The 23,541-nt window shown below is 63.6% G+C and overlaps 2 protein-coding genes across 23 annotated transcripts in view; both read left to right on the forward strand.

The window, feature by feature from the left end:
* The first annotated feature begins 981 nt into the window (after nt 1-981).
* Nucleotides 982-14,211, forward strand: DENND6B (DENN domain containing 6B). Of its 16 annotated transcripts, none has more exons than XM_034986014.1 (20): nt 982-1,218; nt 6,209-6,247; nt 6,322-6,364; nt 6,965-7,077; nt 7,373-7,453; nt 8,111-8,216; nt 8,305-8,384; nt 8,472-8,534; nt 8,793-8,848; nt 9,321-9,443; nt 9,531-9,626; nt 9,732-9,826; nt 9,942-10,007; nt 10,192-10,256; nt 10,356-10,445; nt 10,517-10,570; nt 10,858-10,982; nt 11,079-11,181; nt 11,304-11,381; nt 11,463-14,209. In XM_034986014.1, exons 1-20 carry the CDS (start codon nt 1,057-1,059, stop codon nt 11,583-11,585), a joined length of 1,761 nt encoding a protein of 586 aa, XP_034841905.1. In that variant the 5' UTR covers nt 982-1,056; the 3' UTR covers nt 11,586-14,209. The 16 variants fall into 16 exon arrangements, 14 of the variants coding, with proteins under 14 accessions (XP_034841905.1, XP_034841906.1, XP_034841904.1 ...); XM_034986015.1 differs by having other exon boundaries at nt 10,858-10,967; nt 11,307-11,381; nt 11,463-14,206; XM_034986013.1 differs by having other exon boundaries at nt 6,209-6,364; nt 7,006-7,077; nt 11,463-14,210.
* An 831-nt stretch (nt 14,212-15,042) lies between these two features.
* Nucleotides 15,043-23,541, forward strand: part of PLXNB2 (plexin B2) — a 30,076-nt gene continuing 21,577 nt past the window's right edge. For 5 of the 7 annotated variants that reach the window (XM_034986022.1, XM_034986020.1, XM_034986025.1 and 2 more), the window contains exon 1: nt 15,043-15,142. The gene's annotated coding sequence lies outside the window, so the exon portion shown is untranslated. Of the gene's footprint in view, nt 15,143-22,634; nt 22,704-23,541 lie in introns of those variants that run through there. The other 2 variants (XM_034986023.1, XM_034986021.1) reach the window with 2 other exon arrangements.

Below are 23,541 nucleotides of genomic sequence, written 5' to 3' on the forward strand. Positions count from 1 at the left end.
CCCCTCTGGGACTCCTCTGAGAGAGGACCCTGGAGGCCGGGGGCTGGTTGACTCCGGCCTGGGCTAGCTCAGCCTAACTTTGGAGCGCGAGCTTTCACACAAACTCAACACAAACGGCACGTCTGAGCGGGTAAGTTACGGTCTTAGCTCCAAGCCTGCCCTTCGGCGGTGTGGGCTGCTGGGGCCTCTGCAGCCACTTCTCGGGGGACACGCTTCTGCAGGCAAGGCTCTGCCCCGTGCGAGCGCTCGAGGGCGACGGGAGGCCAGAGAGGGGCGGGGCCTTGGCCGCCAACCTCGCGTCTCCGTCGCGGCGCAGGTGGCTCCAACGAGTCGTTACAGGCATTCTATTCGGTTTCGACCCACAGGCCTGAGCGTGCAAGGCTGCCAACCGGGTCACAGCGGGGGAGCGCCGGCCGCAAGAGGAGAGGCAGAGGCGGGCACGGCCCCGGAGACAACGAGGCCCCGCTCAGTGTTCGGATACGAGCCCAGGACCCGACACCCTGTGCGGACCCCACACCTCGAGGCGACCCGAGGGAGAACAAGGGCGGGAGACCCGGAGTCGCTACCAACGTTCCAGCTGGGCTGGGATTCGTGTCAGGCGGCTGGCAGGGTGTCAGCAGCGACCACGCACTTCGGCGTGAGAGCCGGCCGCGCACGCTCCCGCCAGCCTCCACGCCACACCCTTCCGGGCTTCCCGGCTCGTCCGAGCGGCGCCCCCGGAAGCCCCAACCCCCGCCTGACCCGACTTCCCAGGTCTCCCACGGCGCCGCCACCGCCCTCCCGGAAGTCCCTCCTCCCGGCTCTGGCCGCTCTGGCCCGAGCGGGCCCTTCTCGCTGGTGGGCTGGGCGCCGCCCCGCCGCACGGCGCTCCTCCGGCCGCCAGGGGCGCGGAGGCCGTGCCAGGGCCCCTCTGGCCCGCGGCGGCCGCTCTACTGCTCCGCGGCGCGGTCCCTTCCGGTGCCGAGGCCACCGCCTCCGGGCCGTTCCCCCGGCAACGGCTCGGAACCGTTCCCCCGGCAACGAGCGGCGGGCGCAGTCCCCGCAGCCCCCGCAGCCATGGACGCGCTGTCCGGCGCCGGGCCTCGCCGGGCTCGCGGCCGCCTGGGCGCGGCGTCCCCCGGAGCGCGGGCTGCGGCGGCGCCCTGGGCGCGCTTCTCGGCCTGGCTGGAGTGCGTGTGCGTGGTCACCTTCGACCTGGAGCTGGGCCAGGCGCTGGAGGTGAGCGGGGCGGCCGGGCGGCGGCGGCGGCGGCGGCGGGGGCGGGCCGCCGGCAGCCCGGGAGCCGTCTGCGCGGGAGGAGCCCTCGAGCCGACCCCCCGGGCGGCTCTTCCTCCTCCGAAGCCCTGCGCCGGACTCCCCCCCGGGATGCAGGAGACGGGGGCCCTGCACGGGGCATAACCAAAGGGGTGCTCTTGACTTTTCCTGGAAAATCCGCCTCGTCTTTCCCCTCCCCCCACGAGCCGCGGGACCTCCTCCGCTCGGGTGCTCCGGCCAGAACCCCGGGGGTCAAGCAGCATTCGAGACGCGTTAGCTCTGTTGCTGTCCCCCCCCGACTGTCCTTCAGAGTCCGAGCTTTGTGGCTCTCCTGCTTAAAATCCTCCCGCACCTGCTCGTTCATTTAGAATCGGACCCGGCCTCCTTGTCCCTTTCCAGCCACGCCCGCCTGCCTTCTGTTGGCCAGCTGCGCCCCCCTCGCCGGGCCTGGGGAGTTTCCATCCTGGGCCGCTTCCCTTCCTCCATGCGGCCAGGGGGGAGGGAGGCCTCCCTCAGGCCCGTCGGAATGGGCTTGCCTCCGCCCCGAAGGCCGGGGCGCAACACCGGGAGCTGTGGAGGGCTAGGCTTCGCCACACTGTCGGAAGGAGCTTTCTGAGAGCCCGAGAGCTAGGACACCCGTGACCGCAGACGGCTGCGACGAGGCTGAACCGCCTTTTCCGGGAAGCCAGGGCAGTGGTGGAGGGAAGGGGTGTGTTCTCAGGCTTTGCTGAACCCCGAGAGGCTGTGGGAAACCCGAGTCTTCTAAACAGGAGGGGCCGACCCTTACGGAGGACTTTTGCAGCCCAGCCCTGTGCCCGGCTCTCTGTGGACACCCCATTCCAGCACAGCCATCCCCACCAGGTGTGCATTACTGGGGTAGCCCCACTGGTCCGAGAGGCCTGAGCAGAGACCTGAGACGATCTGCCCCGTGTTACAGAGCCCACATTCTTGCCGTTGCCCAAATTGCTCCTCAAAAAATCACACGAGAAGTTAAGAGATTCTCCTGCTTCCTTAAGGCATTCTCCCGTACATCTTTCTAGAATTTAACCATTTAGAAAGCTAATTCTAGGCGAGTACTACTTTTTTTTTAAAAGATTTTATTTATTCATTGGAGACACAGAGATATATATAGAGAGAGAGAATGAGCAGTGGGAGAAGCAGAGGAAGAGGGAGAAGCAGACTCCCCGCTGAGCCAGGAGCCCGATGTGGGGCTCGATCCCAGGACCCTGGGATCATGACCTGAGCCGAAGGCAGACGCTTAACGACTGAGCCACCCAGGCGCCCTAGGCGAGTACCATTAAAGGCTCCGTGTGCTTGGGCTTCAGAGCCTTTGGTGAGGTGACACGGCCCTGGCAGGGGGTGTTGGGGACCCAGGGCCCCTCTAAATCACCAAGTCTGTGTGGGAATTGGGCCATGAATCTATCAGACAATCCTCATCAGGTTTGCCTCTTGATCAGGGGTTATTTCAGTTGAACCTTCCGGGTTTTGAGGAGTACCTGCCCCATGCTCACTTATTCACAGCTTGGACTGCCTGAGCACCACAAACACCCCAGCATTGTACGAGGTGCTGGGCTGCCTTCCAGGAGCGCATGGCCCACAGGACAAATGTGGACAAATGCAGCTCAGAGGAAGAGGTAGGGCATGGCCAGTCTTGGAGGGTGGTACGGGGGCAGCCGGGCAGGGGAGAAGAGCCTGCTTCAGGTAACCCCTCCCTCAGAAAAGCCAGCAAAAATAAAGGCAAGGAGCTGTCCACTCGTTCATCCAATAAACCAAGTGCTGAGCAGCCAGGCCCTACAGCAACAGTGCTGGACACGGGGAATGCAGAGTTAGGCGAGAAGACAAGGCCCTGCCCTCCAGGAGTTCACATTCTGTGCTAGAGACACAGTGGTTCAGGACCCCCAGCGCACACAGGCTATGGGGGGGAGGGGGGATCCAAGCCAATAGGTACACTGAAGCCTACAGGTGACGCAGAGGAGGGCAGGCAAGGCCTTGGGGGATGGGGGGGACAAGAACTTGTGGATCGGCTGAGGAGAGGGTCTGGCTCCGTCATCCCAGCTCTCTGCATCCCAGCACATCTGGGAAGCCTGTGGAGTGAACTCTGGCTGGAGGGCCCAAAGAGGCTCTCTGCACTGGGGTGTTCATGTCCTCCCAGGACATAGCTCCTACACTGCACAGTCCAAGGACCCTTTATGGTCGTAAAAATTATTGACTCCAAAAAGCTTTTTGTATGGGTCATACCTATCAATGTTTACTGTGTTAGAAGTTAAAACTGAGAAAATTAGAGGCGCCTGGGTGGCTCAGTGGTTAAGCATCTGCCTTCGGCTCAGGTCATGATCCCAGGGTCCTACTCAGCCGGGAGCCTGCTTCTCCCTCTCCCACTCCCCCTGCTTGTGCTCGCTCTCTAGCTGTCTCTCGCTCTCTGTCAAATAAATAAAATCTTTAAAAGAAAAACTGAGAAAACTTAAAATACTTACTAAGGTATTGTAAAAAAAAAAAAAACAAATGCTGTATGTGTTAATATAAATATTTTCTTGAAAACAACCATATTTTCCAAAACAGAATTTAGTATCATGTGACACTTTCACAAACCTTTTTTTTTTTTTTTTTTTGAAGATTTTATTTTTATTTAGTGAGAGAGTGCACGTGAGTGACTGGGCGGAAGGGCAGAGGGAGAGGAAGAGGATCTTAGAATCCTTGCTGAGCATGGAGCCTGATGTTGCGGGCCTTGAACTCAGGACCCTGAGGTCATGACCTGAGCTGAAACCGAGAGTCGGATGCTTAACCCCCTAAGCCACCCAGACGCCCCCTACTTTTATAAACTTTTTTTTTTTTAAGAATTTATTTATTTATTCATGAGAGACAGAGAGAGAGAGAGAGAAGCAGAGGGAGAAGCAGGCTCCCAAGGAGCAGGGAGCCCGATGCGGGGCTCGATCCCAGGACCCTGGGATCATGACCTGAGCCGAAGGCAGACGCCCAACCGTCTGAGCCACCCAGGCGCCCCCTTTTATAAACCTTTTAAGCATCTGGTCAGATAGAAGAGAGCTGGATCCCCACATCAGCTTCTGCTGTGTATCCTGTGATAGTGTGTGGTGCAGCCTCTGGGAACAGCCTTGCACACAAGTAACAGGATGAGCGTGAAGGAGGCAGCTTTGACCTCGCGGAGTCCTAGGGCTCTCTAGGACACTGAAGCACTGTCCTAGAGAGGTGCCTTCTTGAAGGACACGTGGCCGCATCGGTCTTCCTCGGGGATGGCTGAGCTCCAGGAGCTGCACTGGTGCTGGCTGGCTCAGCAGAAACAAGGCCCTCGTGGGCCTGGGAGGATGGGGTCCTCGGGCAGCACAACTCTTTGCTTTCTGCCTCTCTGACGGTCGGCTGCATTCCTTTCCTCCTTGAGGCATGGCTCAACTTGGCCTTCCCTTTGGTCTCTGCTCCCAGGAGAAGCTGCACCAGGCCATAAACATGGGTTCCCTGGCCATGGATGCAGAGGCCAACATGGCCTGCTTTGATGCTGCAAGACTCCTGTGGCTGGCAGACCAGATTCGGACCCCTGACCGCAGTGTGAGGCCCGTTGCCCCAGCTGCCAGGCACCCGCCTTTCCTTGGCGCTCTTTGACCGACACCTGAGGGCTCGGCTGAGTGGTCCTGTGGCCCCTGCCCCTCTTGGGGCTGTCCCAAGGTGCCTCTGTGGGTTCGGTCCCATAGACAAATTCTTTTCAGCTCCCGTCCCTTCTCTTGACCCTTCCTTCGTGTTGCCTCCTGAGCTGACATCTCCTTGATGTTTCTACACGACCTTCCTGTTCTGTTCTACCTCCAAGATGTGTTTTCAGGCACATCGCAGATACTGTATTTGGTGAGGGTGTACTCGCTGCCACGGCCAGGAGTCCCTGTCCTCAGGACACTGGTATGTGGCAGAGGGGACAGAAGAGGGGCACAGTGGCAAGCCCAAGCAAAAAGGACAAGAAGCCACATCATTCCAGCATGGCACTGCCCTCTATCTGGGGGTTCAGGCAACACCCCAGGAGAAGCCTCGTTTCAGCTGAAACCCAGCTCCTCTTAGTGTTGAATTTTGGAGGACAGGGCAAGTAGGGGCTGCATGCATGCAAGTCCGTGGCTCCTGACCCCCTGTGGACTCCCAGCACTGCCCCTTCCGGAGAGCACAGGCCAGGGCAGCAGCAGAGCCCAAGGCACCCAGCTCCCCAGAAGACACCTCAGAGGCCCACTGGGAGTGAGGGCTATGGGGCCCCCTGCCTTTTTGGTATCCTCTAATGAAATCCGTTCTGGCCTTGGGCCTGTGCATAGAGCTGCTGAACCTGAGAGCCAGGCCTCAGCCCGCTGCTCCTCTAGGGTGTGGCCTGCTGCTAGATCCCTGAGGGCCTGCTGCTGACCCTGCTGGGGCCCAGGGTGCTCTCCTAGGGTTCCTGCTCCAGGGGGGGTACAGGCCAGAAGATCCCGGGTCCCTGACTAGTGGAGGTTGGGGTGACAGCACTCAAGGTGCTATCAACGGGCAGGGGTGCCACGGTCTTAGTGACATCTGAGGCAAGACCAGGACATGAGGAAGCCAGCCAGGCGCCATCTCGGGGAGCAAGCCTGGGGGAATGGTGCAGCCCAAGACCCTCTGGATGAGTAGAGGTGTCCCGGAGGTGGAGGGAAGGGGAGGCAGAGGCCAGCAGGCAGAGCCCTGTGATCACACTCGAGATAGGAGGCCACGGGAGGGCTCTCAAAACCACCTTCTGAAGCTGGGGGACAAATGTTGGGGACAGGAGAGGCGGGGAGGCCCGACCACAGTCTGCCTGAGGGGTATGAGGAGGAGTTGGGGAACTCCCAGGTGCGGTAGCCAAGACAAGGGAAGGATAGAGTGGTCTCATGCTGAAAGGGCCCAGAGGAGGAGGCAGGGACAAGACCAGCATTGCACCCGCTGCCCAGCTGATGGTACCAAGTGCTCTGTGTCCCTGCAGCTGGTGTACCCCAGTGACTTCCGGCTCACGGACAAGGAGGTGGGTCCTGGCCCTCCTGGGAGCAGACGTGGCCCTGAATTGAGCCGGCCCTCACCCAGTTTCCTGTGTTTCAGAAAAGCAGCATCTGCTACCTGTCCTTCCCTGACTCCCACTCAGGTAGGCAACCCCAACTGGGACGTGGGCTCTGGGGCTGGGGGTGGGGAGTGGGTAACAGGAAGAAGGTGGGAAATATGGCTGTCCAGGAGCCCCTGTGGCCTGGGCCTGGGCATGACCACCACCAGCATCACTGCTTGTCCATGCCAGCCCCACTCCCTGCTCCATGGAGACACCCAGAACTCCACACTGCAGCAGCTGTGGTCAGGTGCCCCCGATTTTCAAGGAAAGAGTGTCTCTGGGCAGAGTGATCAGTGGGGTCTGGTCCCCTTCATCCCACCACAGGGGCCACCAGGAACTGGGTCCTGGCCTTTGCTCTTCTCTGGGGCTTAGGTGTCCAGGCAGCCCTGTTTTTCTGTCACAGACCAGCTGACTGGGCCCCACTGGGGTCTCCCAGTGTCCCCCCTGTGCTAGCTGACTGTACCGACGTGTGCTGTGTTTATTTTGAAACGCTCAGGTACAGGAATTAGGGCACAGCCTTCCTCGAAGGCTGGGCTTTCTCCCTGGGGCGTTTACGGCCCGGTCTCTGGTCCCCTCCCCGGCATGCTGGCAGGAGAGGTCCCAGCCCTGACGTGGGCTGGTGGGGGCTGCCTCCCCTTCCAGGCTGCCTCGGAGACACTCAGTTCAGCTTCCGCATTCGGCAGTGTGGCGGACAGAAGAGTCCATGGCATGCCGAGGACCAGCACTACAACAGTGGGGCGCCCATGTCGTTGCAAGTGAGTGTGGGCAGCCTCTCCCCAGAGGCCAGGGTTGGGCAGCAAGCCCCGCCACCCCGTGGGACCGGCACCCCAGCCTGCCTTGCGGGTGGGCTAGCTCTCCCAGGCCCCTGAGCTACTGACCACTGTCCCTGCAGAGATGTTCTCTGTCAAGGTGTTGGCCACCTGCTGAGCCAAGGACCCCCAGGCCTGACCCCATGGCTGGAGAGAGCTATAGCAGCCTTGGCAGGGGGTCTGGGTGGGCGGGAGGGAACCTGGGCGGTGGACTCGACCTGGCTGACACTGTTCCTTCCAGAGGGAGCCAGCACACTACTTTGGCTACGTGTACTTCAGGCAGGTGAAGGACAGCTCCATGAAGAGGGGCTACTTCCAGAAGGTGAGCCACCTGACTGCTCTCGGGTGGTGCTGCTGTGAGGCAGGGCTGGTGGCCATCAGGCTAGGGGTCCTGAGCCTCCAGAAACGCCCACTCCTCCTGAAGCCCCTGGCCACTCGGCACTGGGCAGAACTCACTGCCCTGGGCCAGGTAGGCTGCCCTGCCTGGGCAGCAGGTGAGGGGTTGGGGGATGGGTGCACCCAGCTCTCCTGCTGGCCCTTTGGGGAGTGGGCCCTGCTGCCCTGCCTTGCCCAGCACAGCACCCTGGCCCTCCGTCTCTGAGCTCAGGATATCCCTGCTCCTTGCTGCTGACTGGGGAGGGGCCCTTGCCACACGTTCAAGATTAGGACAACTTCCATCTTGAACTCAGACACCATAAGCAAAAGCTGCTTGGCTCCTAGGGAGATCATCCCAGAAATCTTGGCCATGTGCATTTCCCTCTGAAGGCCCAGGGCCCAGCTGTCATCTGAGGTTTCCCTGCCTTGTCTGAGGCAGGCTTTGGGTTTTCTTCTAATAACTCCGGAGTCCAAGTTGGCCCATTCCTGTGGGGTTTGTGGGATGCGCTTCCCTGGGCAGACTCTGGATGAGCCAGGCCTCAGGGGTCCCTGCAGACTCCTGAATGGCCGGGATTCCATCTCACCGGCCCTGTGGGCCCTGCAGTCCCTGGTGCTGGTGTCCCGCCTGCCCTTTGTCCGGCTGTTCCAGGCGCTCCTGAGCCTGATTGCCCCCGAGTACTTCGACAAGTTGGCCCCCTGCCTGGAAGCGGGTGAGTGGCTGTCAGGTGCTTTCACTGTCCTGGCCGTGGCCCCCAGTGGCTTCGATGGGCTCCTGACGCTGGTCCCCTATGTCCACAGTGTGCAATGAGATTGACCAGTGGCCAGCCCCTGTGCCCGGGCAGACCCTGAACCTGCCTGTTATGGGAGTCGTCCTCCAGGTGAGGGCTGGCCGTCTGGGGAGGAGAGGCCCCAGGTTCACAGAGACACCCATGCCCATCTGGCAGCTACTCCCTTTCGTCCCCCAGGTTCACGTCCCGTCCAGGGTGGACAGGCCTGAGCACAGTCCTCCGAAGCAGTGTAGCCATGAGGTGGGGGCCCTGCTCCTGGGTCGGTGGTGCCGCACCTCCCACCTCCCCAGGCCTCCCTGCCCTTGCTAGGGGCCTGCCTGCATCTTGCTGTGGGGCTGGGCGCCCCCCGCCATCTCCAGTGCTGTGGGGATGGGGGTGGGGAGCTGTGCAGGGCAGGGGCTGTAGCCCCCAGGGGTCTCCTGGGGTGAGAGGTGCTACTTGGGGCTTGCGGGGTGCCAGCCTTGCCCTCGGCCTGACCCCACCCACCCCTCCTCTCAGAACCTGCTGCCCGCCCCCGTGGTCCTCACCAGCGTCCACGAACTGGACCTATTCAGGTGAGGCCTGAGTAGGTGGTCAGGGGACCTGTGAGGTAAAGCCTGTGCAGGGTGGGGGCTTCCAGAGGAACTGCTATCAGAAGTGAACCCTTGGCCAGTTCCGTGAGGGAGAGTTGTGCAGGAGAGAAGCCCAGGGCCCTGCTGCCTCTGCCCAGAGGGCAGGAAGGTGTCAGAAGTCAGGTGCAGGGAAGGGAGCTGCTGCCCTGGGAGATACTCGCTGCTCCTCCCCAGGCAAGTCTGTGAGGGAGCCAGGCTTCGGAGACCGAGCTGCCCAGTGCTGCCGGCTTACGCGTGGGGGTGCGGGGCCAGGTGCATCGTCGGAGTGTGGGGCGGCCCTAAGCACCCCCTCAGCATCTTCAGATGTCCTCGCTCCTTTCCTCCAGGGCAGTGTTCACCTAGAGCTGGACCTGCCGGGGGGAGGGAGGGCCAGGGCTGGGAGCCCCCACCCCTGCTGACCGGAGGCTGGCACTAGGTGCTTCCAGCCTGTGCTGACCCACGTGCAGACTCTGTGGGAGCTTATGCTCCTCGGGGAGCCCTTGGTGGTCCTGGCACCCTCGCCCGCCATGTCCTCAGAGATGGTGCTGGCCTTAATCAGGTAGGCTGGGCGGCAGAGGGAGGGGGTCGGGGGCACCCGAGCGGCCCTGGCTCTGCTTATAGCTCGGGCTGCGCCCCCGCCCCGCAGCTGTCTGCAGCCCCTCAAGTTCTGCTGTGACTACCGCCCCTACTTCACCATCCATGACAGCGAGTTCAAGGAGTTCACCACGCGCACGCAGGCCCCGTAAGTGCCCTGTCCGTGCCCCATCCTCCACCTGGGCTCCACCACCCTGGGCCTGCCTCTGCCCCTTCTCTCTCTCTCTCTCTCTCTCTTCTCTCCTCTCTCTAGACCAAACGTGGTTCTGGGAGTCACAAACCCTTTCTTTATCAAAACACTCCAGCATTGGCCCCACATCCTCCGTGTTGGAGAGCCCAAGATGTCAGGTGAGGCTGGCCTGTCCTCTGCCCAGGGGACCTGGGGAGGTGGGGCCTGGAGGGCTCTGAACCTGTGGCGGGTGGGGCTGCGGCACTGAGGCCCAGAACTGGGTGTGTTCTGCAGGGGATCTTCCTAAGCAGGTCAAGCTGAAAAAGCCCTCTAGACTGAAGACGCTTGACACCAAGCCAGGTGTGTGCCCCTTGGGCCGGAACCCCTCCTTCTCCAGAACCCAGGGAGTGGGCTCTGAGTTCTCAGGGAACCTTCTCTGCTTCACCCGGTTGGAGGTGGGCATAGATGTGCAGTCCCAGCCAAAGGGGGTGGGGCTATAGGGGGGAGCCCTTTTGGGACAGGGCCAGCTCTGCCCTCCTGCCAGGCCTCTACACCACGTACTCGGCCCACCTCCACCGGGACAAGGCACTGCTCAAGCGGCTGCTCAAGGTACAGGCTGGGGGAGGCCGGAGGCGGGCGTAGGGGGTGTGTGCTTGCTCTTTGTAAAGAGCTGCATTGGAGTTGAGCCCGTGCCTGCCCTTCCCTTAGGGGCTGCAGAAGAAGAGGCCCTGGGACACACAGACAGCTCTGCTGAGACGGCACCTCCTGGAGCTCACGCAGAGCTTCATCATCCCCCTGGTGAGGCCCAGGGCAGGAGGGGGATGGGGGTGGAGGGCCATGGCCCCAGGCTCACTCCCCTCCCCCACCAGGAGCACTACATGGCCAGCCTCATGCCCCTGCAGAAGAGCATCACACCCTGGAAGGTGCGGATCCAGGTGGCAGTCTGGGGAAGGCCTGGGAGGGAGGGAGGGAGGAGGTCACGGGGTGTGCAGGAGTCCAGGGCTCTAGTCTGTCCCCACACATGCCAGACATCCCTCATAGGACAGAAAAAGGGGGGCCACACATGAGGGGCTCTGTCCCGGGAAGGGTGGGGGCTGTGGGTCCTCACGTGGCTGAGGAGTGTGGCAAGGAAGGGTCCTGGCCAGCTGAGGGGCAGGGCTTGTGAGGCTGTGTCCCCCACCAACCTGGGCTCACCAGGCCCCTGTCTCAGACTCCTCCCCAGATCCGCCCTTTCCGCCAGGACGACTTCCTGCGTAGCCTGGAGCACGCCGGGCCCCAGCTCACCTGCATCCTCAAGGGCGACTGGTTGGGCCTCTACAGGTGGGTGGATGGCAGGTAGGGTCCTGAGGCTCCTGCGGTGGTTGGTGCAGACTGTCCTTGCACACGGGGTCATGGGGTCAGCCCACAGCTGCTGCATCTTGCTACCCACAGGCGGTTTTTCAAGTCCCCCCACTTTGACGGCTGGTACCGGCAGCGGCACAAAGAGATGGCCCAGAAGCTGGAGGCCTTGCACCTTGAGGCTATCTGTGAGGCGGTAAGGGGGAGCTGGGGCTGGGGGAGGAGGTGGGGGCATGCATGCCCAGAGCAGGGGCTGGGGGGCGGGGCACAGGGGCAGAGTGCGGGCCTTGGTGGTGGACGGCTCCATCTTGTCCCCAGCAGAACATCGAGACTTGGATGAAGGACAAGTCTGAGGTGGAGGTCGTGGACCTGGTCCTGAAACTTCAGGAGAAGCTGGTGAGATGCCTCCTGGCCCTGTCCAGCCTCCACCAGCCAGACGTGGAGGCCACCTGCCCCTGACCACCGCTGCCCCTGCAGGTGCAGGCGCAGGGCCACCAGCTCCCGGTGAAGGAGACAACACTAGAGCGGGCACAGCTGTACATCGAGACGGTCGTCGGCTCTTTGCCCAAGGACCTGCAGGCTGTCCTGTGCCCTCCCTAGGACAGGGCCAAGGGGCGAGGCCCAGGGGCCCGGGTCTGGCCAAGCTTCCTTGTCCTCGGTGAGCGGTGGCCCCAGCCAGGCCCGAGCTCCCGACCCGAGCTCCCTGCAGCCGCTGTCTGGCCGTGGCCCCCCCGTCGGCACGCATGTTGTTTCAGCAGTAAAGGTGGCATTTGGAACCACAGCCTGGCCCCTGACTGTTGGCGGATCACGTGCTGGCCAGAGCCTTACCCCCCCCTGGGTCCCACCTGCCTGCTGCAGGGCCCCAAGGCTGGGAGGCGGGGCTGGCTGGGCACAGGGCCACCCGCCCCCTGTGGTGCCCACCTGCCCAAGCCCTGGGGCCCCAGGCCTGTATTTGATGTGTCCTTTAGCCCCACCAGGCCGCCCAGCCCAAGACGGAAGGAGGCAGCTGTTGGGCGGACACCTCTTCTCACATGGCCAGCTCCCCGTCTGGCGGGGTGCGGGGGGACCAGGATGCTTGGCTCTTAAGGTCATTGGCTGGGGCGGGGCAAAGGCCTGTTTGCGGGCGGAGCTCTGCCCTGTACTTCGTTGGGAGGCTGCCAGGAGGGTCTGGGGCATCGTCCGGGGTCCCACTCTTGGAGCACCCCGCCGGCCCCCTCCCGTGTGCTCTGCCCAGTGCTGCTGCTTGTCTGACAGGCACTCGAGCTGCCTCCCTCCCATGTGTCCACCCCCACGTGCAGCCGGAGGGGTTTGGACTCTAGACTTGCTGGAGGCCCTCAGCCGCAGCCCTCCTCAGCTGCTGCAGCCTGGAGCAGCAGGCTCCTCGGCACGGAGCGGGAGGGCCCTCAGAGGTGCTCACCCCCCAGTGCGGCACCGTGCCGTGCTGGGCCCGGCGGAACCCAGTGGCTTAGCACAGGGTGACGGCATCGTCAGCCAGTGGGAGGGTGGGCGTGCGACGCGAACCCAGCGTTGTGAGCCTGCAGGTAAGTCTCCCGACCTCCAGCCTCACCTCAGACCCCTCATCTGAGCGGCGAGGCTCTGTGGGTGCCTGACCGGGCTCTGCCCCACGACGCCTGAACAGGGCTCGGCCGTCTCCCTGCGCACAGGCCCGGGGAGGTGCCAGCCCTGCTCCTGAGTGGCTGCAGAGGGTGCTCACTGGCCGTGGCTCTCCCTGCGCTGAGCTTGGCAGGGCCACGGGGTGTATGGCGTGGCTCTCAGAAACGCTGCTTTCGACTCGTCCACCTGACAGTGGCCTAGGACAGCCTGTCTGAGCCCCATGTGGGGCAGGGTCCGAGGGCATGGCTTTTAATGGAACAGAACAGAATAGAGCCCGACAGGGGCAGTGGACCCAGGTTTGCAGACGAAACAGGCTGGAGCTGGGGAGTGGGGGGCCCCATGTTGGCCCAAGATGCCACTCTGGGCAGCCTGCCCTGGCTGTCTGGTGTGGAGGGGTGACCTCCTCACCCGGGGCGTGGTCTTGAAGAGGGTCTGCAAAGATGCCAGCACCTTTCTTGTGGCTGGCTGGTACTTGCGCGTGCCCTCTAGGGCCAGGGCCAGTCCCAGGCCCCCCGAGCGCTGTGGCTGCAAGGTGTGTGGGAGGCTTGGGAAGTTGACCTGGGCCCCGCTCACAACGGTGACCCCAGACATCACTCTAGCTTGTGCTTGAGTGTCCAAGCACTGGGCAGCCACTTCACGTGGTTTTCGGAGGTCTGCTGCAGGGAAGGGGCTGTGAGGGGGCCTCCTCCAAGCTGCCAGGGACCTTGGCCACCATCAGTCCAGGATGGCCCAACCAGGTTCCCCCAATCCCCCGAGTCCCCCTCCTGGGGATTTGAGGGCTGTGGTTGGGGCCCCATGGCTGTCCCTCACAGCAGTTCATCCTAAGGACCACTGTGGGCAGGAGCTCTGGGGAGGGACTCTGGGCAGGGTGGGCAACGCGGCCCAGGGTGGAGAACCCAAGGCTGAAATGGAGAGGTGTGAGGGAGCATGTCTCCTGGAGTGCCTGGAGCCATGAAGGGTCCGTCTTCCTCACAGCCTGACCTCTCTGCACAGAGGTAGCTTCGGGTGGGGGCTCCGTGGGAGCCGGGCATGAAGTCCTGCCGGCTCCATTGTGTCCCCCACGAGCTCCCTTGTTCCCTCCTGGGATCAGGCCAGCCCTGATTTGGCTGAGTTTCTGTCCCCCAGCAGGACCGCAGCAGACAGTGAAGGGGAGGGGGCAGGAGGGCCCCCAGAGGCAGGAGCCAACTGGTCCAAGAGGGTGTTGTGCTTGCTCGCTGAGACCTCTTGAGGTTGGAGGGGCTGTGTGCTTGTGGCCGTGGGGGACTTGTCAGCCACACCAGGGACAGGAAGGACAGTCCTCACCCCCATGCTTCCTGTGCTTTATTTAAAGATTCCCTTTTAGTCTGGGATAGTGGCCTTCCCACATTTCTGGTATTAAAATGTCCTTCAGTGACAATGCCTGTCTTTTAGCTTCCTTTTTTGATTAAAAAAAAAAAGTTGGCCTTCTTGTCAGACCCTGGTCATTTTAGGGGTCCTCTGCAGTGGAGATTGGGTGGGCCTTGGTGTGAATGTGGTTCAGGGCTGAAGGAGGGAAGGTTTGGCTTGGTTGGTTGGGGGTGGCCAGCAGCTGAGATGTTGGGAGGACTGAAGGACATGCTCCTAATGCTCCTAAGGGCTTCATCTGGTTGGAGTTCTTGATCACTGGGGGCAGGTCTCAGGGTGGAGGGAGCTGGAGGGTGTGGAGGGGACAGGAGGAAGTGAACAGTCTGCAAGGAGGGGAGGGCAGCGTTAGAGGGTGTAGGAGTGCCAGTTAGGGTTTGGGCAATAGTCCCTTGTCTTCCCCGGGTCCCCAATTGCTGCTCACCCCACCCGTCCTGTGACTGGAGACTGCAGGTGAGGGGCAGCAAGCGCTCATAGGACAGCTGGCCCCATGGGGAGGGTGCCCACCTCTTCTCAAGTCCAAGCACACAAACCCCTGGTGCTGGTCCTGGGGGCGGGTCCCCAACGGCCCTCTGGGAGGCAGCAGGCGCGCACCTCTAACCCTAAGAGGTTGGGGGGGCTGAGGCTCCCGGGAACTGGTCAGGGCGCAGCAGTCCCCGGCCCGCGGGGACAGCAGGGGATGCGGCAGGCCTGAACCCAATCTGGTAGTGGCCCTGGTGCCTGATGGCGCCCGAACCGCGAGGTGGCTGGGGCAGGGGTGGCTCGGGGCGCTCCCAGGTGGTGCCCGGCCCAGGGGCGCGCGCTCCCTGCCCGAGAACCCAGGCTCGAACCCGGCCGAACCTACCCCGCGACGCGGCGGGCTCTCTGTGGCCGCGGGGCGCAGGGAGCGCCCCTCCCTCCTTCCCCTCTCCCCCTCCTTTTCTCCCCCTCTCCTCCCCTCTCCCCTCCTCCCTTCCCGCCCCTCCCTCCTTCTCCTCCGCCTCCTCCCTCTCGCTCCTCTACCCCGCCCTCCCCCTCTCCCCGTCGGGGGCGGGGCCGCTGCTCCCGCGCGCTCCGGCCCCTCCTCGGCCACACAAAGGCCCGTCTCCATGGCAGCCGCGCGGGCCGGAGCGCAGCGCCGATCGCGGCCCGGGCGCCATCGAGCCTCGGCGGCGGACGTGCAGGTACCGCGGTGGGGGTACAGGGCCCACGGTGCGCCCGCGCGGGTCGGGGGGCTTCGCCGTCAGCGCCGCTCGGTCCCAGTCTGCGCGCTCTGGGCACGGGGACCCGGGGCAGCCGCCGCTCCGCGGGCGTTGATCGGGCCTCGGCCGCAGTCCGTGTGCCCTCGGCTCTTCCAGGTGGCCGGCGAGGCCCGCGGCGCCGGGGCGGGTGGGGGAGGTTCGGGCCTGGCCCGGCCGAGGGTCTCCAGCCCGGCGCAGCGCCCTCTGGACCGCTTGGACCCCTTCTGGTTTCCGATCGTCCCTCCCCGCCCATGCCTCCCACCTCTCCAGACACTGAGATCCGTGGGCAGGGCTGCAATTGTCCCTGTTGTGCAAGAGCTCGGGGGCCCCCACCCACCTGCCCCCAGCTCGGCAGCAGTTCAGGGTGGCTGAGCCCAGGCTTCCCCAGGGGGCTGGACCCGCAGTCAGGGCTTAGCAACCCTCCCCCTCTACACCCGCTGAGGCTCCTCGTAAGGACCACCCTGTGATCTCCCTGGTCTCTGCTTGGTTGGGTGTAGAAGGTGGGAGCCAGGGTTCCGGGGTGGGACTAAGGGCAGCTAAGTCCCGGTGGCCCTGGGCCTGCCTTCTCCACAGGGCCTGCTAAGGCGGTTCCTGGTGTCCTTAATTGGCATAGTGTTTAGGTAGACATCCTGGATCCCAGAAGGTCTCAGAACTGTGTGGGTCTGGGGGCATACCTGGTGCCTGGGCCCTCCCTTCACCCTCTGTGACCACCACCTCTGCATGCTTCCTCCTGCAGGAAGCCCTCCTGGCTGGGCTCTTCCCACCCTTCTGTGATCAGGCTGATTAGCAGATTTCTGGGGTCCCTGAACTCGAGCCCCGGAGCTTCCTGCCACGTCACTAAAGCTTCTCTTCCCAGCAACTTGGAAAAGGAAGGAAAGGGTCTATCTGTGTCTACTGTGGCCTGTGGCAGTCGGGGCAAAGCTGGGCCCCAAAGCTAGTGGAATATTTTGGGGCTTGGAGGGTTTTCTGGCCTGTGCCTGCCGCGGGGAGCTTCCTCTTCCATGTTTAACTTAAGCTGGGCCCTGTGGAGAGTGGGGGAGCAGGAGGGTGGAGGGGTGCAGCTTGACCCATGCCCAGATGTTAACGCTGGCGTGGCCTGGAGTTGCCATCTGAGAGTCTGAGAGTTGAACAGCTGGTGGAGAGGCCACTCTCTGCTCTGAGGTGAGGGTCCCCAGGAGGGTGGGGTCAGCTTTGGCCCAGCTGAGCCTGCTGGGTACTTTTGTGGCATGTCAGCTTTTAGGAATTCCCGGGGAAGATTAAGGACAGACAGGTGGGCTCCACAGATCTGAGCCTCCCACCTCTTCCCAGCATACCTATAGAGTGGGGGGGGGGGGGGCGCACCTTGGTCTAAGGGGTGGACCCCTCTGTGAGACCTGAGGTCTGGCCAGGGGTTCCTTGCCCCAGGGGGGGAGGGAAGTCACTGAGAAAAACAAGGGTTTGGAATGTGAGTCCCCCCTCCCCCGCCGGCCGCCTGCCAAGAAGGAATTATTTTGGATTATCCAGCCGTGTCCAGCCACCCAAGGGGGGAGGCTGCAGCCCTGGGAGAGGGATCCACTTCCGGGGCTGAGGGTTGAGAGCACCAGGAGGGAGGGACGGGCAAGTCTGGGCAGCTCCACCACCTCCCGAGGCTGCTCAGACCGGTTGGAGGCGGGGTGGGAGGGGATGCGTCACCCTTGGGTTGGAGATTGTAGGCTGCCTTAGCCGACCCTGCTAGCTAGCTTGGAGTGGACCCAGGCCCCTCCAGGGGAGGCCACAGGGCTGGAGGGGCCCTAGATCCTGTCCTCGGGGCCCGGGGGAGGGACCCAGCCAAGGGACCCCTTACCCCAGAAGACTCAGCACTATGGCCTGAAGGTCTCTGAGGCTGCTCTCCATAGCCAGGTTCAGGAACACACCTTGGCGAATTACTCACACCTGGTGCTTCCCAGGGATGACGGGAAGCAGGCAGGGGCGTGACTTAGATTGCTCAGGGTGAGGCGCTGAGGTCTTCTCAGGCTGAACCTCAGGCCACCTTCCTGCACCCCCTCAAGCCCCTCCTCTGACAGTCCAGCCCACAAGTGAGGGGTTCCCCAGGTGAAGAGATCAAAGCCATTAATGGGTCCCTGCGAGGAGCTGTCTGGGACACTGCCTCCCCTGTGTGGGCTCCCTGGGTCTGTGCCTGAGTGTGCCCGCCAGCCATGTGCCCAGCAGCCCCTGTGGGGATCACATTGGAGACGCAGAGCCGGCAGCTTGGGCGGAGTGCAGGAAACCCAGGGCCCTGGCCCTAGCCCAGGGGAGTGGAGCAGAAGAGATTGGATTGGACGGCACTGGGGTGGGCTGGCAGCCTGGGGAGGGGTCCATATGGCCTATGCCCATCTTCCCCAAGAGGGCACGGTTGCAGGCATTTGAGCCATCCCAGGACTGAGGCCACTCTGGGAACATGGCATCCTGTTTCCTGCCTTGGACCCACATCTTGGGCCCAGAGCCGAAGATCCCCCTGGGATGCTGGGTGTGGGCAGGGGTGCACTGGTGAGGAGAGGCTGTGGGTGCCAGCGCCCTCCCCTGTGGCCCCTTCTCTGCTCTGGGCGGGGCCACACGCAGGAGCCATGCCCTCTGCCTCCGGGGGCTGTCTTGCTGTGAGTTGCCTCAGTCCCTGCTGCCGCAACAGGTGCCCGGCAGGAGGCCTCATTGGTGGGTGAATAAGCTTTTCTTCCCTGTGGAGGAGACTCCTGTGTCCAGAGCCTGCCTGCCTTGGACACAGGTTCGGGTCTGGGTAAGGCTGGGGGAGGAGGTGAGCAGGTCAGACCTGCCAGAACGCAAGCCCAGGTCTGGCCAGTTGGCGGGGCTTTGGTGGGCCCCTGGCCATAACTTCTGAGGTCAACCCGCTTCCCTGGGGGCTCCCTGGGGGCTAGGCCCTCGCTGAGGGTGGGGGCTGGGCAGAGTCCCTCCTCCAGAGCCTAGTGGGTGTTTGTGTTTGGGGTGGGGCTGTGGGGTGGGGTGGGGCCAGCCTGTAGCTAATTGTCTTTGGACTCAAATTACAGGCTGACGGGCGGGATCAGGGGCCTGTAATTGGCTGGTGGGGTGGGGGCAGCTCCAGGGGGAGCCTCGGAGCTTCTCTTTTCTCCTGTGGTCCCTACACACCCTTCCCCTCCGTGGTTTCACATCTCCTGACAGGCTCCTAGTTCCCTCTGCCTCAAGGCTAGGAGGACCTTGGTCCTCTCAGCTGCCCTGGCCTGGCCAGCCCTGGGTCAGGCCAGCATACAGCTCACCCTGCCTCAGTGGGTCACCTCCGGCAGAGCATTTGAAGGGCTGGGCTGGCCCTTTGCTGTTCTGCTCGCAGGGCCACCTGAGTGGGTCTTCGTTCCTCTGCTCTGTGGTTGATTCACAAACTCGTGACAGTGACTGGACCCAGTCCCCTAGAGGGAGCCTGGTGTAGCCATGGATGGCGATCAGGCTGGTCACAGGGACACTTGCAGGGCTGGCCTGGGCCCAGAGCTGAGCTTCTCTTTCCCACTTCGTCTCTCTCTGTGGTCTCCCCACCCCACCTTCCCACATCTCAGCCCCCCTTCCACACACACAGACTGGGCCTCTCACTGCCACTTCCCACTGTGGCTGGCGCTAGTCTGCCCCAGTGCTTGGTATCTCTGTGCGGGTCTCACCCCCAGCTGGGACCGGGGGCATCTGCAGACAGGGCCGGGCTCGGGGTCCACACCCACGTCCTCAGCCCCTGAGAGGCACGACTTCTGAAGCCTGGTAGTCCCCCGTCATCGTGCTAGGTGACTCCTGGCCCCAGGGCCACGGGGAGGAAGAGGGAAGCCTTTTGGGTGCAGCCTGCATTCTGACCTCAGCTCTGCCATCAGCCCTGCCCTGGACAGGTCACTTTCTGGTACAGAGACCAGACCCCTGGGGCCGTGCCCCCGGCACCTCTGGCACAGCTGGCCAGCAGTTCCCATGTGAGGCTCGGGATGGAGAGGCCCACTGGGGAGCTCAGATCTCTGTGCCCAACGCTGCCCCAGCTGGGCCCCCTTTTCAGGAAAAGCGAGAAAGAGAAAAAGGTTTGATGGTAGTCTTTCAGGATGCCACCTGTATCCACAGATCATCCGGGCAGGAGCGTCTGCCCCCAAGGCCATTCTGGCCGGCCCTCTGCTCTGGTCTTGTACCCTGAGCCAGCATGCCCCCTTTGCGGGCCATGGGCCATGCGTTGGATGGGGCCTTGCAGGGGTGCCATGGACCCCCTCCCAGCACACCACTGGGCCCCAAGCTGGCTGCTGGAGGCAGAGGCCATCTCGAGAGGCCCCGGCAGGCAGCGTGGGGGACGGGGACAGAGGGTGCTCTTCTCAGCTGGGCCCTCGTGCTGGGAGGAGGAGTGCCCGGCAGGGGCCTGGGAGCAGCCCCGATAGATCAGGCGGCATGGTTCTGTCTGGGGGTGCAGCAGCCTCAGAGGCCGTGGGGTGGCAGCTTGGTGGGGTGACCTGGGTGGGATGGGGGCCCAGCTACAGAGAGGTGGATTCTAGACCCCCACCCCCATTCCAGGAGTGCCAGGGCATAGGCCAGTGCTTGGGGTGAGGCCTTCTGTGGAGAAGGTGGCAAGCCCTCTCCTGCCTAGCAAGTAGGAGAAGCCGTTTAAGTCAAGCAGAGCAAGGTGGCAGGGGTGAGTGAGGCTGGGTGGTGGGTGGGAAGGGATCCAGCATGGTCCATCTGCCCTCCTCTTGGAGATGCTCCCCACAGGGGCCAGGAGACTTGAGGGCTGGCCTCCTCATCCCCCTCTTGGCATCAGGACTGATTTGGGAGCCACCCAGAGGGACCTCAGGAACCAGGAGAGGGTGTCAGGATTGGGGATTGAAGGCCAGGGAGAAGGAAGGGGGCTGGGCCAGCGGTGCTTCCTGGAGGTGGCCCCTGGTCTGAGCACAGGCTCAGCATCTTGCTGAGCCGGAGGGGCTGGGCTTGGCCGCAGGCAGCTGGGCCTCCTTCCTGGGTGCGTCCTGGGGAGGCCAGCCCCCACCTCCTCCCTGAGCCGTCCAGCCCAGCTTGTTGCCTCCCCAGCACCTGCATCATGTCACACCACCCCACCTCGCTCTGAGCTGGGGCATTTCCTTACTGGGGACTCCTAGTCCCTCTGCCCTCCCCAAACCCTGACTATTTGCTATTGTGGGGTTCTGCCTGCTGCCCCACCTTTGGCCTGGCCCCCAGACCCTGCCCACCACCCCAAGCACAGTGCACCTTGCCAGACCCCCAACCTTGCCTAGACAGGACACTTGAATGGCAGGCGGCAGCCTGGAGCCTTTCCCTGCACCTGCGTAGATGGCCCTGCCCCCGCCCTTCCCGCACAGGGTCCCACCCTCCAGACCAACTCCAGGCCTGCACAGCTCTGCCAGCCCTCTTGGCCCCTCTGGGCAGCCTGGGCTACGCCAGTGCTGGGGCCCCCCAAGACTCCTCCCACACACAGCCCCTCACGGCCCAAGAGCCTGAGTCTGAGGAACTTCCGTGGGCTGTTTGTCCCGGGGACACTCGCTGGGTGTTGTGGAAGGAGCCCTGTTGGCGGGTCCTTCATTGGCATCACAGATGTATGTGCCTGCCCATGTGTGGTCACGTGTGTGAGCGGTGGCTGGTTTGCTGGCTTGGCACAGCGCCCCAGGCTAATTGTGGGGTTCGGTAGTGATCGAGGAGGCGGGGCTGGGGTGACCGCCGAGGCGCTGACAGACTGATGGGGAGATTATAGGCCTTGCTTGCTCCTCACTTGCTCAGGCCCTCACCCGTCCGCCCCCCACGCCCACTCCTGCCTCCTGCACATGGCCCACGAAGGGGGCTCTGGGTGGGGGCTGGTCCTGGGCCAGCTGCAGGCTGCCCTGGGCTGCAGCATCCAGTCAGCTGGAAGGTGGGCCTGCAGAGGGGAGATGAGTGGGAGCAGCTCAAAGGCGGGGCAGACAGGCAGGCCGGGAGGCCAAACCTCGGGACCAGTGGCTCCTGCCTGTCATTGAGGCCCAAATGCCTGTAGGACTGCCCTCAGCCTCTTCCAGGTCGGGTGTGGGGGCTACTCACATGGAGCCCCTCTGTGTCTGCACAGCTGTCTGAACTGCTCCTCTTACCTGGGTGGTGGCTGGAGACCTCATCTGTGCTCTGGACGCCCCGCAGTGTCCGACCCCCCACCGGCCCCAGCCTTTAATCTGGCCCCTCCCCATCTCTCGCCCCCTCTTTCTGTCTCAGTCTGACCATAGGCTACCCACTGCTGAGGTTATCTCAGGAGGATGTCCACACGTGCCTACAGGCCAGGCCCATCGTGCCGGCTGTTCTACTGACTGAGGCCACTGTGCGAGCCAGGGGAGGAGACCGTTCCCGGGTCCCCAGCACACCGCAGTTTGGTGCACACAGGAAGCTGTCAGGGGCTCTGGGCCGAGCAGATGGGACGGGTCAGCGGGCCCCAGCCTGGCCTTCCCCGGGGAGCACAGGGCCTTCAGTAGAGAGTGTTGAGCTGTGGAATGTTTTGATCCAAGGACTGCTGTGCAGAGGAGGGACCTGGGGCGACCCCAGAAGGGCCTAAGCATGTCCAGATGGGACATGGTGGCTGGGACTCAGGAGGGAGGCATCAGAACCTAACAAATCCCACCTCTGGCCCAAGGGCCTGGGAGGCCAAGGAGGTTGGGGACTACTGCCTGCAGGCAGGGTCCACAGAGTATCATTTACTGAAACTGTGTTCTCGGGTTTTTCTGAGCCACCTGGACACAGTGTTAGGCTGCAGTGAGTGGGACGGGAGAGCTGCCCGCTTGCCGACGGCACGGGATCCCAGTGTGCATGGACAGCCACGACGGACAGACAGGGAGGGGGCTGGAGCACACACACCCAGGCTTTGATGAGCAAGCTCGTGAGACACCCGAGGGCGAGGGCTGGATGCAGATAACCCTGGTCACAGTGTCCTCAGGCCTCAGACAGAGTTGCTGAGAGGTCACCTGGATGCTCTCAGGGGGAAGAAGCATCAGAAGCCTGAGTGGGAGGCTGGTGGGAGGGGGATGGGAGCAGAACGGGCTGGGGTTTCCCTGGGCACATGCTCCTTAGCCTTGGGTCTTGAGCCTGTGACCTCCTCACTGCCACCAGCTACGGGTGACTTCAGGCTGAGACCCAGAGTCCAGACTTCAGGAGGCTGGGCACTCCCCCCACCCCAGGCTGGGGATGGACAGTCGGCCCGCAGTCTAGGCAGGTAGGAGGAACCTGGCCCCAGGAGCCCTTGCTGGTGGAGAGGGGGTCCTGTTGGGAGGCTCTGGTGGCGCTGACGCAAGTCTCAGGCTACGACGTCAATGTGTCCCTAGAGCCCCGCCCCGCCCCACCACGCCCCACCCCTGCCCTAGGTGCTTGTGCTGGGAGAGTTCAGCCTTCGCCCTGGTCGGGGTCATTCATGCAGGCTGCTGCTGGGGCCAAGGTGGTGGGGGACGGGCCGGCAGCGAAGGAGGAGGCCGAGCCCTGGGACTGACCCACCGGGCCAGGAGGACTAAGGCAGGTAATGGCCGGTCGTGCGCTGGGCTGAGCCAGACACCAGGTGAGCGCTCCGCGGCGGCGGCTCCCCTTGCCCACGTGACGCCCGCCGCCGTCATTGTCCGACCCGCCGGCGCGTCCTGGGGTCCCGGGTGAGGCTCGAGCGCCGCGCACGTGCTCCCTCCGAGGGCGCGCGCGGGACGCGGGGCCGTTCCCAGGTGACCGTGCCGCGCGCTCCGGGGAGCCCGGCGGGGACGCGGCCAGGGCGGTTCCCCATCCCCCCACCCTCCAGCCGACCTCTGACCCGGGGCACCCGGCGGGCGGGGCTGGGCCCGCAGGACCCCGGACGTCCCGGGGCGGGGGGGGGGCGCGCTGGGCGCCCACCCCTCCCGGGCAGGTACTCCCCCACCCCCCCACCCCATCCACGCCCCTCCCTCGCGCTTGTTTGGAAAACAGCCGAGGCTCGGATTTGCCGGCAAAATCGCCGGCGTTTCGGCCTGTTTTGTTTCCTCTGATTTGTTTAACGCTCCCCACTAATTGCAGATTTGCATTTTCGTCGGGAGAGTTGAGGCCTGGTCCCCTGGCTGCCAGCTGCCTGGCGGGGGAGGGGCGACTCCCTGGCTTCTCACGTGGCGCTTTGCCGCCCGGAGGCTGGCTCCCCGCCCGACTGGGGGTTCCTGGCACCTCCACACGGTGCCAGGACACCCCCCACGGTTGGGGGGGCAGTGGGCTGTATCTGTCCCCACCTGGCCTTGAACCGCCCCCCCCCCCCAAACCTCCCTTTCTCTGTGTCTGCCTGTGCCTGAGTCCTCATCTTGGTCTCTGGGCGCCTCTTCTGTCCCCCTTGTCCTATCCCAGCCCCATCCAGGTTCCTTTCCGGAGCCCACAGGTCGGCTGGCCTG

This window comes from Mirounga leonina, unplaced genomic scaffold, assembly GCF_011800145.1.
Source record: "Mirounga leonina isolate KUSES-001 unplaced genomic scaffold, KU_Mleo_1.0 Mir_375, whole genome shotgun sequence".
In the NCBI taxonomy this organism is placed as follows: domain Eukaryota; kingdom Metazoa; phylum Chordata; class Mammalia; order Carnivora; family Phocidae; genus Mirounga; species Mirounga leonina.

What these genes read in the sequence shown, in the direction of transcription:
- DENND6B (XM_034986005.1), top strand. Translation starts at nt 5,849, where the DNA reads ATGGTGCAGCCCAAGACCCTCTGGATGAGTAGAGGTGTCCCGGAGGTG. An exon ending in GGGCGCCCATGTCGTTGCAA is followed by an intron (nt 7,078 to 7,372) that starts GTGAGTGTGGGC and finishes TGTTCCTTCCAG; the next exon opens with AGGGAGCCAGCACACTACTT. An exon ending in CGAAGCAGTGTAGCCATGAG is followed by an intron (nt 8,535 to 8,792) that starts GTGGGGGCCCTG and finishes CCCTCCTCTCAG; the next exon opens with AACCTGCTGCCCGCCCCCGT.